At 34.2% G+C, this 13,503-nt stretch overlaps 1 protein-coding gene across 1 annotated transcript in view; it reads left to right on the top strand.

Annotated features, from left to right (window-relative positions):
* Window positions 1-13,503, top strand: part of ascc3 (activating signal cointegrator 1 complex subunit 3) — a 382,719-nt gene that overhangs the window by 233,464 nt on the left and 135,752 nt on the right. Inside the window, exon 14 of the mRNA XM_088905827.1 lies at window positions 3,499-3,633. Within this exon, the coding sequence (XP_088761953.1) occupies window positions 3,499-3,633 (135 nt within the window). The remainder of the gene's footprint in view (window positions 1-3,498; window positions 3,634-13,503) is intronic.

The raw sequence follows: 13,503 nt of genomic DNA on the forward strand, positions 1-13,503 counted from the left end.
CTAAGGAAAACAGAGCATCATGGTAATTTTGTATTGTAAGAGCAAAATGTTTGCAATGAATATAATTGGAATGTAATTGATTCAGAAAGCCTTACATTGCACCTGTTTATTGTCACATAATAAAGTTAAAGTTGCATGTATATTGATACACAAATGTGAATGTAGTTGAATTAAAATAGATTTTTAATAAAAGTTTAATTCCTTAGAACCTCAAAATGTTTCTTATCTTAATAATGAATTCAATCAGATCATCCAAACATTGCAACTGTTTGATTACAAAAGCTACATTGAATGTAAAAATAGACTGGTACTGTCCTTAAACAACCATTGCTCTAAACCACACTTCTTCATTATAGATGTGTCTAGGTTATAGTTTTCATGTTGCTTCAGACAAATACTTACAACCATGTGTAAGTAAGGGTACACCAGGCTCTTCTGTTGAAGGAAATATTGCATGTATATTGTATATTGCACGTATATTTTGTATATTGTATATTTAACTGCAGTTCAAACTATTTAGAATGGAAAGAAATGAATAAAAGTAAGTAGACACCACGTGCCCTCTTGCATTCCAGAATCCAGCATATGTCCAGTTTAGGAGAAATGGCAGACCGTTTAGAGGCTGAAAATTGATAAAGCCCACCAATGACAGAGTAATTTACAGAGCATCTTAAATAATGAAAGCCTAACGGTAAAAGATAATATTTCATTGATTTCAGAATGCATGCTGGGATCTGTTTAAACAAAGCAAAAACACCCTGTTTAGAAACAGAACAAGTATGATAAATGTATCTAGTTTGCTAACCAGCACTTTCATCCTGCATGCACCCATTGGCTGTGGCCTTGGGATGTGCAATCAGGAAACAATAAAGGGCATTGGGAAGCAAGTGCCTTAAGATGGGGAAAGGTAGAGGGATGTGGAGGATGCATCAAGGTCAGCATTAATTCTCTCTATATAAGGGAACAAAAGGCTATTATCTAATTTTTAATACATCATTCTATGATATACAGTGCCTTGAAAAAGTATTCAGACTCTTGCACGGTTTTTATATTTTGTTTCTTTAAAGCTTGCAATCAAGGCACTTTGAAGTAGAAAATAATATTTTTATATACACAACCCACTCCATGCATTGAAGGCATAAATCAAAAAGAAATAAGCAAATATATATATTTAATATAGCAGAAGCCATCATTTCTTAAATATTGAAACTCCTTACTGTGGCATACCTAAATTAATTTAGGTTCACAAAATTACCTTAATAAGCCACAAAATTAACTTTGTAGCCTCTGTCTGTGTGCAGTAATAGTGGTTCACATGATTTCAGAATGTTTACTCCTGTCTCTGTAATGTCCCTCAGTCAGGTAGTGAATTTCAAATAAAGATTAAAACATGAAGTCCAAGGAGCTTTCAGAACTACTCAGGGATAAAGATGTGCAAAGGTGCAGATCAAGAGAAGGTTATTAATGCATTTCAAAGACCCTTAATAGTTCTTTGAGCATGGTGAAGTTGATCATGAAGAAGCACAAGACACCTAGAATTAGATCAGACTGTCCCTCCAAACTGAGCAGTGGGGCATAAAGGAACAAGCTTATGGATGCAGCTGAGACCCAGAAAGGCTTGCAGCTATGATCGCTGCCAAAGGTGCTTCCACTAAATATTAAGTTAACAGACTGAATACTTATACAGTTAAAGCATTTCTCTTTTGTGTGTTTAGTTTTTACTGACATTTTCTTTAACCTACTTTACTCTTAGAAGTCTTTAGTATGAGAAATGAAGTTATAAATCAAATATTACATTTAAAAATGAGTATGCATAGTTTTGTAAATTCACACAATAGGCCATCATAGGAAGGGTCTTAATATTTATGCAAGGTACTGTATATATACATGCTTAAGGGCTCATCTCTTTCACTTTTTTAAGCAATTTCCTTTCAACAGCAGTCTGAATTTATCTCTTATACCTGCAATAACCCACTTAAATCCCTATTAATTCACTTGGCTGCAGTTAATAAGTTATCTTAGGCTGTTGTGAATTGGTGCCTTCTACAACCTGATTAAATGTGAGTTATTGTTTAGAATCAACACTTTTTTCTAACAAATAGATTCAGTTTACTATTTATCAGCAGAAGCTGTCACATTTCTCAGTCTATTTTAAATCTACAGTACATGCAAGGCTAATAAACATTTTTTGTTTATGATGCTAGAAAGGAAAACAAAAAATGCAACTGAAATTGCTGTACAGTGTTTGGTCAAGTGTTGTATAAAATTGCCCAAATGTATTGCTTTCTTATGAATACATTCTTACTGTATATCGGACATAATTTGCAGCACTGGATCATGTTTCATTGCTTTGGCTATTTGAAACCCTGGTTATAAAAGCTGCAAATAAGTTAAGTGTAAGATTTGTCATCATAAAATTATATCTGACAGTGACCAAAACGCTGAATACCCACAATACACATTTTACAAAACAACACCACCTGGGGAAATTGTTTTGCTTACTGTGTGAAATAAAAAGAATCAATTCTGGCATAATAGTGCTACACATCTACCTCTAAAGCTGTTGCAAAAGCTGAAGGACAAAGATAAACATCCCTGAGGCACTAGTTACGGACTGTTTTTGTCTATCTCCTGTTTATAGTTGCATTATAAAATTATTTAAGGATGGTAAAGAAAGTCCTTTACATGACATAACTGTCTTATGTTTGGGATATCGATTATTTTGGTTTGAATATTGACTTTTTTGCAAGGTCAGTTTCAAAGTAATAGGAGAATAACCTGCTCCTGTATTTGAAACCCTTTATTAGGCACATACTTAGTCAGAGCTTTGACCTTCCATGTTCGAATAGTAAGCAAGTAATTCGGTAACTGGAGAGTTCACAGAGAATAGGTAGCAACTGTTTTTATGCATCCTGTTTTTGGCAGTTATAGAGAGACAAATATGAACAAAACCTCATGCAAACATTGGGAGAAAGTGAAAACTCTACACAGCCAAGGCTGACATCAAACCCCAAACCTTGCAGCTGTGAGGCACAAGTGCTAACTGCTCTCCTCATTCTTATTTTTTATATTTTATGTCTTAAAGTATGAATGAGGAAGAGCTAAATAAACACTTAAAATAGTTTTTGCATAGTTTTCTGAAGAAAACTTGTATATGAACAGATGGGTGCAAACCTTAATGAAGATTCAACATTCTCTCCTCGTTATTTTTTTATCGAAGAATCCTAATTAGTTTTTTTCTAAAATAGTCAACTGAGTAGTCAACTGCTATTTCATGCAGCTAAGTGACATAAGTCAAAACTGCAGAAAAAAGGTTATTAAGATGGCTATCACTATTAGATGAATGTTCTAGGAACACATACAGTAGCACTTGTTTTCAAAAATTGTTTTATTTACAATGACCATTTCTATACCTGTTCAACTACATATGAAATGCTCATGCATCTATTTTGAAATATCTTTGGTGTTCTGCTTTTTAAATCTTATTTCTGTTTGTAGGTGATGGTTTTTGTGCACGCCAGGAATTCCACAGTTCGTACTGCGAAGAGCCTAATAGAAATGGCCAAAAATCGTGGAGAGATTTCTTTCTTCTTACCAGAGCAAGGCTTGGACTATGGACAGGCTGAGAAACAGGTAAGAAATCTTCACTAATGCCTTCTTAATAGTAGCGATTCACGACTGAGATGTGTTTTGTATACCTACTTTATTAGGATTCATATTATCCTTGGTGAATGTTCATTCTGTGAATTTCTTCATCATGTATAATACCCTAAATGCTTACTTAGGAAAATATCATGTTTCCTTATCACTGCTGAAAATGACTCTATGGCGGTACTTGCATGCAGTTTAGAAACTCCTGATTTTTTCACATTATGAGGATGTGATACAACACACAAAAGTCATGCCTCATGCAATATGAAATGTGTGAGAGTTAAAATACAAAACAACTCATTTATGATACTGAACTTTATAATTAAAATCCTCATAGCTGTAGTACTAAATAGCAGTAGTAGTGAAATTAAAGACAGAAACGTGTTAAGGCATGATTTAAAAAAAGTTCCGATATGGTCGTTTATGGCAGAAAAAAAATACAACTAAGACAGATGGCGTATAGTATGAGAAATTAGTCAACTCCTGGGCTAAAAGTATAAGTCCTTCTGCATAGCATGATAAAAATAATTTGGTAGAAAAAATAACCAATTCATCCTGTATGTACTATTTTACCATTAATTGGCATCAGATGTAAAAATGTAAATGGCAGATAGTGACTTCATTATGTGAGATTTAAAAATAGTGTTGAAACCAGATGTACACAAGGAACCTTATTATGTCAAAGTTTGTGAAGCTAGAATACCACAGTAGCTTATAATGAAAGCTACTGATAATAATTCATTAAATATTATTAAATACTTTTTAGCACTAAAGAATGATGCACAATGTTCGATGCAAAGAATGAAGCCATAATGTTTGGTGTATGCTGTGGTTTGATGCCCCACTTAGGGAGTCTGTAGTGCTGTATGCTCCCGAGAACTTCAGGCTTTATCTTTTTGCCTGAGAATATATCTGTTCCTCCTGACCTATAAGAATTGAAATTGATTAGACATTCAGAGATTGTTCCACATCACTACCTTTAAATGGTTTAAATTTTGGATAGCTTTGATATTTTATTTTTCTTTGTGGTTTTAGTTCAGAAGTTGGCATAATTACTGGTGTTCCCCAGGGCTCAATGTTGGGCCCTCTATCATTTAGTGTTTATATGGTTTCGATCATATACAGTACTAAAATGACAAGGTTTGAGTTATCACTTCCATGCAGATGACCACACTAAACCTGATATAGAGGTGGTAGTTTTAGAACTCTCTGCATTTCTGTATTAAATGTATGGATGACACTTTATTTGCATCTTTATTGTGAGAAGACTGAGGTTAAATCATTGGTTTTCTCCTTTCTGTCATGTAAAACCAATGCTTTTCGGTTAATGTGAATTTCATTTTTTATTGTGAAATTTAAGAAGGATGATTTAAGTCTTAGACTTTTGGACCCTAAACAGCAGAATGTTGTAAACATCATTTTTTCATCTTAGAAATATTGACTGGCTGTGTCCTCAGTTGACTATATTAGTATCAGAAAACTGATTCCTGTATTATTGTAATGCAGCAATTGCAGGATTTAACAGCTATATTCCTGATTAATTCGCACACAAGTGATGGTATCACTCCTGTTTTGGAGTCCTTGCATAGGATTCCTGTTAGATTTTAATTTATTTAAAGCCATCTTCTTAGGTATGGCTTTCTAGTATCTAGCTGATACTGAAGAAGGCTCCACGGCTGAAATGTTGTGTTTTCTTTCTTCTCTTTTCAGCATGGAATAAACCTATTACTTACCTATTACCTGAACTACTTCTAGCTGATACTAGATATGTATCTGTTTTCTCCACTCCATGTAACCTTTATTTAGCTGATTCTGGTTAAGTGTCCCAATTATTCGTCTACAATATTTGTAACAGAGTCTTGTGTTGTTATGCCCCAAAATGTTGTTGCCCAAAAGAAATCAGGGACTCTGCCACATGTGTTTTCAAATCTAGGCTGAGGTAATGATACTGCAGAAAATAATTTAGTATTCTTTGATAGTAATAGTTTAATAGTTCAGACAATATTATTTAACATGCCTCAAGCAAAATTAAAAGTAAAAATGTTCTCTACAGAATGCCATATGCATTTTTTCTTTAAATGGAGAGATAGTTTCTTTAAGAAACTGGGGTGGTGGTGAAAGGTTCATGTGGAAAATTGTGATTTAAATCTCCACCTCCATGAATGAAGCATTAGAACTGTTCCAGCACAAAGGGGTGACTTTCTGCAATTCTGTGACTCTTTACAGAATATGTTTGTCAAATAACCAATCATTTTGATAAAAGCCCATAACACCCTTGGAAACATATAGATGGCTAGGATATGATTGTCCAGTTCCAGCCCAATAACAAACACATAATTATGACTTTGAATTACCCTTGTAGGGAGACTATCACACTTAATTTTATATTAGTGACTTCTGAACCTTTACTTTCCCCTCCCCAATAAAGCTATATAGTAATAAGGAACAAGTAATAGGTTTATTCCATGCTGAAAAGAGAAGAAAGAAAACACAACATTTCGGCCGTGGAGCCTTCTTCAGGTGTGAAGAAGAAAACACCTGACACCTGACACCTGGCACAGAATTCAGGAATGTAATTTGTTATTACAATAACATACAATATAAATAATTGAAAGATAGAATTTAACCACATACAGACTGTAAAATCAGCCTGAATTAATTCAAGGCTTTATAAAGTAAAGATTATTTTTGAGGGATTGTTGTAAAGCCTTCTACACATGCACAACTATTTTTACCCTTGTCAAAATGCATGAGTTCCCAGCTGCAGGTGCCTCAGTAACCATTCTGTCCACTTCCAACAGTACCTTGCTCTAAATGTGTACTGTCAGGATTGGATTACCTATTAAACCAGGGCTTTCCCCGAGCTGAATTCATAGCAATCTGAACATCACACATTAACAACAAAACTCAGCTGTCTTTTGTTTTCCCTACTGGCTAGGGTTTAAACTTTTACACTTTGTATTTATACCAGCACAGAATGTCACTCTAAGAATAACCTCTAAATTCTTCAAGGTGGACAAGTGCGAGATGATGGTCACCCAAGTCAGATAACTCATCGTGCCAACATGATTCGGACCATAACACAACTCATTAGTTACTGTCCAGCAGCAGAGCAAAAGGAGGTTCAGCTTGTGATCAATATTGCAGTATGATTGATTTTATTTAGCCAAACATGATACTCACAGACAGCAATCAATATTAAGCCTTAGAAATGTATCTACGAAGATTTCTAGTCAAGGCATGATTTATTAAATTCCTGGCATCATTAATTTGGATCAAAGCAATTCATCTGGGTAGCGTTAATAAACACTGATATTCTTTTAGGTGTTTATCATTGAGGGGCTCCTTAAGGCATTTATACTTTGTACAAGGCTCCCCCCCTCTTAGCCTTTCTGATGTTAGGATCTGACTGTTCTTTAGCTGGGGTATTAATAATATTTGAATGATATAATAAAATAATATTGCAATATAAAATTGTTGATATACTGAGGTTTTAAGGGCTCATAGTACCAGAAGCCAAATCAACATTTATCATAGAAACTCACACATCTAACCACCTGCTCATAAACTTAATTTTGTTGATTTTTGTACTGCTTATTTATTTATTTCAGTGTAACGTATAATGCAGCTTAACAGTAAAAATCATATACATTGAGTATTTAAGGTTTACTTCACAGTAACATGAGGTGGAGATCAGAGTTGATGCAGATATTCAAGTGGGGAACTGCATCAGCTTGCCAGTTTTAAAGGAACAAGCAGAGGTCACATCCACACAGAAATGTAAGAGAACATGTTTCAACTATGGCTCTTTCTTAAAGTGTGGAGTTAATGCAGTTAGATTTAATTAAAAATAAATGTTAGCATGTGGACTTTCATATTTTTATTTAGATTATTTATTTTATTAATTTGACACATTTTATTTATTTGACACAGTGTATGCCACTGTTTCTGGTATATTTATGCTTTTAAGCTCTATGTTGAAGAAAGGTCCAGTTCTCCAAAAACTCTTTGAAGTCTTCTTATGTTGATGTGAAATTCAAGCAGATGCCAGAAGCATGTTTTATAATGGTTTGTGAACCACAAGTCACGCTTCCAACACAATAATAACTGCACTATCATCCATTCCACAAAGAAATTTTAATCTTGGTAAAAGATAAAGTTTACATTGAGAAAGCCAGGGTTTGCAGAGGAAAACCTACTGCATCTGCTTTTATAAATTACCTTTCTTGTCATGATAAAAAACATTAACAGCTTTACCAGATAATAGAGAATTTTGTGTCTACGGGTATTGGAAAAGTCTTGAACTACATTTATTAACTTTTCTAAAGGTATCACCATTTTTAAAAAAAGAATAGTTTTCTCATAATACGAGCCATGTACGAGACTTGAAGTCCTATGTTTCCTAATACAATCTGCTAAGAAAGGTTACAAAGGTTATAAAAGTTACAGTAGGATTTTTCTTAGAAGTGAAAGTGCATAACATAAGTGTCGCAGGGTGTGGCATTGCAAAGGAAAAAAATATCTATGGCCTGAATATCCAAAATCAGTTATATGCCAGAGACATTTTTTGGTATGTAGAGGTAAGTAGAGGTATTATCTCCTCTTGAGATTAGTGATCCCAAGTAATTATTTTGAAAGAGCAGATTTCATGGTATCATAGTTCAATCCAATCATAACTACATGTGTGTCCCTGTTCGCTGGCCTCTGAGCCCTAGATGCCCTTTGTTGACCAAATATTTAGAAGATCGTAAGTCGGATAAATAAGGCATCTACATCATAATTGTCACTCTCTCATCTCGCAATGAGAATGTTGCCACACAAGCAAGAGACCACAAAAAGAATAGCAGGTTAGGTCCCAGGACACTGTAGCACCAGGCAGTCTGGCTGACATTGATCACTACAAGTAGTTTTACGTACTGTTTTGACAATCCTGAGCAAGCTATCACAATTAGACCTTGCCATTGATCTTGACAAGATAACATGACTTGTGATCTCCCAATCATGGCTCATTGTTGATGGATTGTATTTGGATGTAATGACTTTTTTAAGTTAAAAATCAGTGGGTGTGCACAACCCTGAAAGTGACTGTGCTAATTTAATCCAGCCACCACAAAACTATTGACCCAGAGACATTGTTTTCTTGATAGGTAGGGCATATTGGTTTCTTTTTTGTTTTTCTCTATTGATTTTACCAGGCTTGGAATTCAACAGATAATTTAATCTGAAATTAAATTAAATTAAATGATGCTTAAAATCAATAATCAAATAATAAAAATGATACCAAAAATGCATAGAGTAACATTTGTTTCTTTTGATACTCAACGTATAACATTAAAGTTTTCAGTCCATTACTCGTGATTGAGAGGTACTTGTTTATACCTGAATGAAAGCAGTGTCCTAGAGCAGTGAGAGGGAACCAAATGCAGACGAGGCAGGCAGGCAAGCTGGCATGGCAAGCAGGCAGATAAACACAATTCATGGGAATTAACAGAAGTGTGGTCCGTAGCCAAGAGAATTCATTAAACAAAGCATAAGGGGAATCCTAAAGGCAAGTTCGAAGTGAAGCAGGGTCAGAAATCCAAAAGTTGAATGAAGCAGAGAATGCCAATATGTAGTCAACAAAACTCTAGGTCTGAGCCCAGAAATATGCAAACACTGATCTTAAATTACCTGCTCTCAATTAGATAGCTGTGGTTTTTAATTATGCACAGGTGGAACAGATTTCCTACCGTAGTGTGTAGTCACAGCAACTGGCTGATTGATTGGTCTAGTTGAGGCTCAGCCAGCTGCCGTGGTGATTCCTGTGTGTTCTCTGGCGGAAGTATGGTGCTTCACTTCCAATTAAGCATTGTCAACCAGTAAGTTAATCAACAAGATCAACGAAATATGTAGCTACAGTACAAAGATGAGAAATAAATAAGATACAATTTGTGTCTGTCAAGTGCTGAAAACTTTTTTTTTCAATCACATTATCAAATAAAGTTAGAAATGTGTATTTGCAGATATATACAGTGTGAGAACATAACTATAAATAAAAGGCACATAAATCAGAGAAGTACTGTATGTCCTAAATGTTTTACTGTGATCACATTTTCTGTAAATGTGTTGACCTATTCAGTTGTTTATGATGTGTGTGTATAAGTGTGTGTGTGTAAGCACACCTCCTAATTGTGCTAATAGGATGATTTGTCCTAACAGAAAAACCAATTCAGTGCATGAAATACAAGGTTGCAACTGCCTTTAAATCAGGAACTCTTACCTAGCACACATGCAAGGTGAAATCAATAAAAAATGTCTAGAGGTGATGGTAAACGTGTGAAAAGATGGTATTTATCAGATGTGCTGTAATAGAGCCTGGAGTTGTCAACAAATCTGGAATACCATAAGGCAAGACCTTGTTTAGTGCTGAGGAGCACAATGAAACTAGTGCCAATAGTGTCCATAATAACAAGAATTCAGTGGGGAGGTATTCCCAGGAGTGCAATTTCTTACACTTCAGCGAAATATGATGGCATTATTTGGGATATCAGTAATAGCATTACTGATATTTGGACCCCCCAATGTAATTAAAAATCATATCAATTTTATACAGAAAATATGTTATTTTTAAATTGTGGTTACAACGGAAATACATAAAATATGCTTACTAAACATTCAGTTGGATCCTGCGCACATTAATCGCTGTGCCTCCACTCCTTGCACTTGGCAGCAGTGCAAGACTAATGGGTGAAGCTTTATGTGCCAGGATGGAGCCGGCTGTGGCTCATTCTGGAGGGCTGGACACTTTGTGTTTAATATATAATAATAAATGGCACTAGCCGTACAGTAAACATAGGTATCATGCTGAGTGTCGTTTTTCACTGCATTTTGCCTTTAGCACAAATAAAAGCATGATACACAGAAGGATAGACATTTTATTTAGGTGTATTTGGAGTAATGAAAATAATGGTCAGGACAAAGAGTGCTATGGCAAACCAGTGTTAAGGGAAGCATTCGTATAGTATTTCCTAGAAGGTGCAGATCAGATATTAAAGCAAAACATTTTCTATTTGTTCTGAAAGAACAGTTTAAACCATCTAAGGTTAATCATTTGTGTTACTCTGAATACGAGTTAAGCCAATGTTTTCTGTAATTATTGGTTTAACATAAATATGCATATTTATTTATGTATGCTTTACTAGCTAAAATATTAGAGCCAAATAATGAGTTGGATCTCAGCAAACATCAAGCATATCTTGAGTATGACCTAGAATGTATTCCAAAAGGTTTTAAAATATTTCTAGTCCAATGCTATCCTATTTCTGTTGCAAAGTCACCTTGAGGCTGTGGTAAGAGTAGTAATATGTAGGTTGAACTGCACATTTGCATACAGTATGTACTCGAGGTTAAACTCACCATTTTTACCAACATTCAGTAGGTTGGAGATCTAAATATTAGTCTGGTCAGGCAAAGAGATGGATGTTATACTCCTTAACCAAACCACCTAGAACATATCCATTTGACTGGAGGCTCCTTATTTTTTGGTTTGCAAACTGGATGTATGTGTCTCTGTATAATCATAGAAAAGCTACTGACAAACTTTAGCCTTTCTGCAGTATGCCTGTACATATTTATACAATATGTACAATACTGTGCCATAGACAGATAATTTTTTTACAGTTTTTCACTAAATGTTTCACTAAATGTTTTTCCTTCTTTGGGTTTTCTACACACATTTTAGCCATAGTTATAAAGATAAGACAATAACCCTGATAAATCTGTATTGTGGTAGTAAAGTAATCTTTTAATTTAAAAACCAAATGATGATAACAAAGGCCATCTGCCAATTAACAGTTAATGTTTTGATTGGTTAATAGACTACAAGCTGTCATATTGGCTACTGATGTATTGCTTACCTTTAGCTTTCGAAGATGATAATTAAGCTTGCTTTTTGAGGGCACAGTTTGTTTAACAAATATCACAACCTGAATTTACAGATGGTTTGAAAATTTTAAATATACAGTATATGTTGAATATTGACTTTCCAAAGGATGTAAAATATGTGAATTTGTAAGTTACAGTAATTTCAGACTATATGCTTTTGTCATGTACTTTACAAAGTGTTTGAGGCATACTAATCATTCTTTGCTGAGCTTCTGTTCTTACTTGTTAAACATTAATACATTATAGTTGTCAGTTGTACTTCTTTTCCATAATTATCAAAATTGTCCTTTAGACTACACTAAAGTGCTTTCCACAGAATTCCGTAATGTTCTAAAAACTGCTAAATAAAATGATAAAATGCTTTAGAGTACCATAAAGAGAAATACTGCTAATGGCACAACACATTAAACTCAAACTTTTTAAATTAAAGTGCCTCATAATAATGTTAGGCTGAACAGAACATAGCTCATAAAAATTATACTTGTGGTAAGCTGTGCGAAAAGTTACTTGGAAATCCATTATGAATGAAAGCATTATAGAAATTGTAATTACTGGGTGGAGCACCACCTGTGACCTGACTTGCATAGATTCAATTATCTGTTTTTGTTTTGCTTTTGTAGAACATGCATTTCTTCATTTGTACTGATAATGTATTGCTTTACATCAGATACTGACATCTTTTGGAAAACTGCAATTTTCTGTTGGATTAAGAGAACTGACTTTTTTTTTTAAGGTCCAGATGATCAAGAAACACCTTATATTTCAATTTTTAAAAGTGGGTCTTACTGAATATTTTTAGAACAACAGATGGTTGACAACGAGGATTCTAAGAAAATATGAGGATGTCAGCTTAAATATATTCAAGTTAGAAGCATACTTGATCAAATCCATGTTAATACAGTTCTATTCTGAGCACCAAATCCGTATTTAAATTTCTTTAAAGCTTTATTTTGATAAATATAGCAACATTTTTGTTTTATTCCTTGCTGCCAGTAATGTTATTGATGTCTTAGTCAATGCCGTGTATAATTGTTTTTTATGTCAGTGTTTCATATAATCTTTTCCCATAAATAAAAGATTTATATAAACATAAAGATGAAAGGTTTTATTAAATATCAGTAAGGAAATTGCATCTAAAAATAATTTTACAATTATAGTAGAATGTTGAGTTTTTACAGAAGCTAATTTTGAAAGCTAAACTAAAATAATAAAAACTTTAAAAATAACATGTAACATCTGTCAGTGTCAGCATCATAAAACTACATGAAACGAGATTTTACCATGGAGTATCAGGTTTTGAGTTTTTGAACACCCCAAGAAAAATGTCCCATTTATTTTCAGTTCTCCAGCAAAATACGATGGAATTTTTTTTCAGTTTTTAACCTCCCAGATGCCGTTCCATAAATGTTGTATTAATACTAATTATCTTCATCATCATCAATTGTGGTAGCAGATCAGAAGCAACAGTAGAAAAAAAATTAGATTCTGGTACAATATTACACTGTATATTTGCTACAAATTTGCTGTTTTCATCATTCAAAGTATGATATGATTTCAGGGCTTATGTTTTGGAGATTATATTTGCTTGAAAACATAGACTCCATGTCACGTCCACAGATAGAGGTCCACGCAAGCTGGTTGTTGTTTTTATGTCAACCAAGCTAAGATCAGAATCCGACAAAGAGACTATCTTTCCTAATCCATCCTTTGTAGTGGTTGTCACAGAGGATTAGACAAGTGTAAATTTTTACCTGGAGGGATTTTCTACATCCTGGCCTCTGTGGTGTTCTCTTAGTTGATTATGCTTAGCTCCAGTCAACTTGTTCCTTACCTTTATCAGGTGCCTGCATGCTCAGTGTACACTTAGGTTTACTGTTCTAGAAGCAGTATCAGTGCCCCTGAATAAATGCTGTTTATTTAGATTTTAAG

The sequence above is a fragment of the Atractosteus spatula genome, chromosome 2 (assembly GCF_055471065.1).
Source record: "Atractosteus spatula isolate fAtrSpa1 chromosome 2, fAtrSpa1.hap1, whole genome shotgun sequence".
In the NCBI taxonomy this organism is placed as follows: domain Eukaryota; kingdom Metazoa; phylum Chordata; class Actinopteri; order Semionotiformes; family Lepisosteidae; genus Atractosteus; species Atractosteus spatula.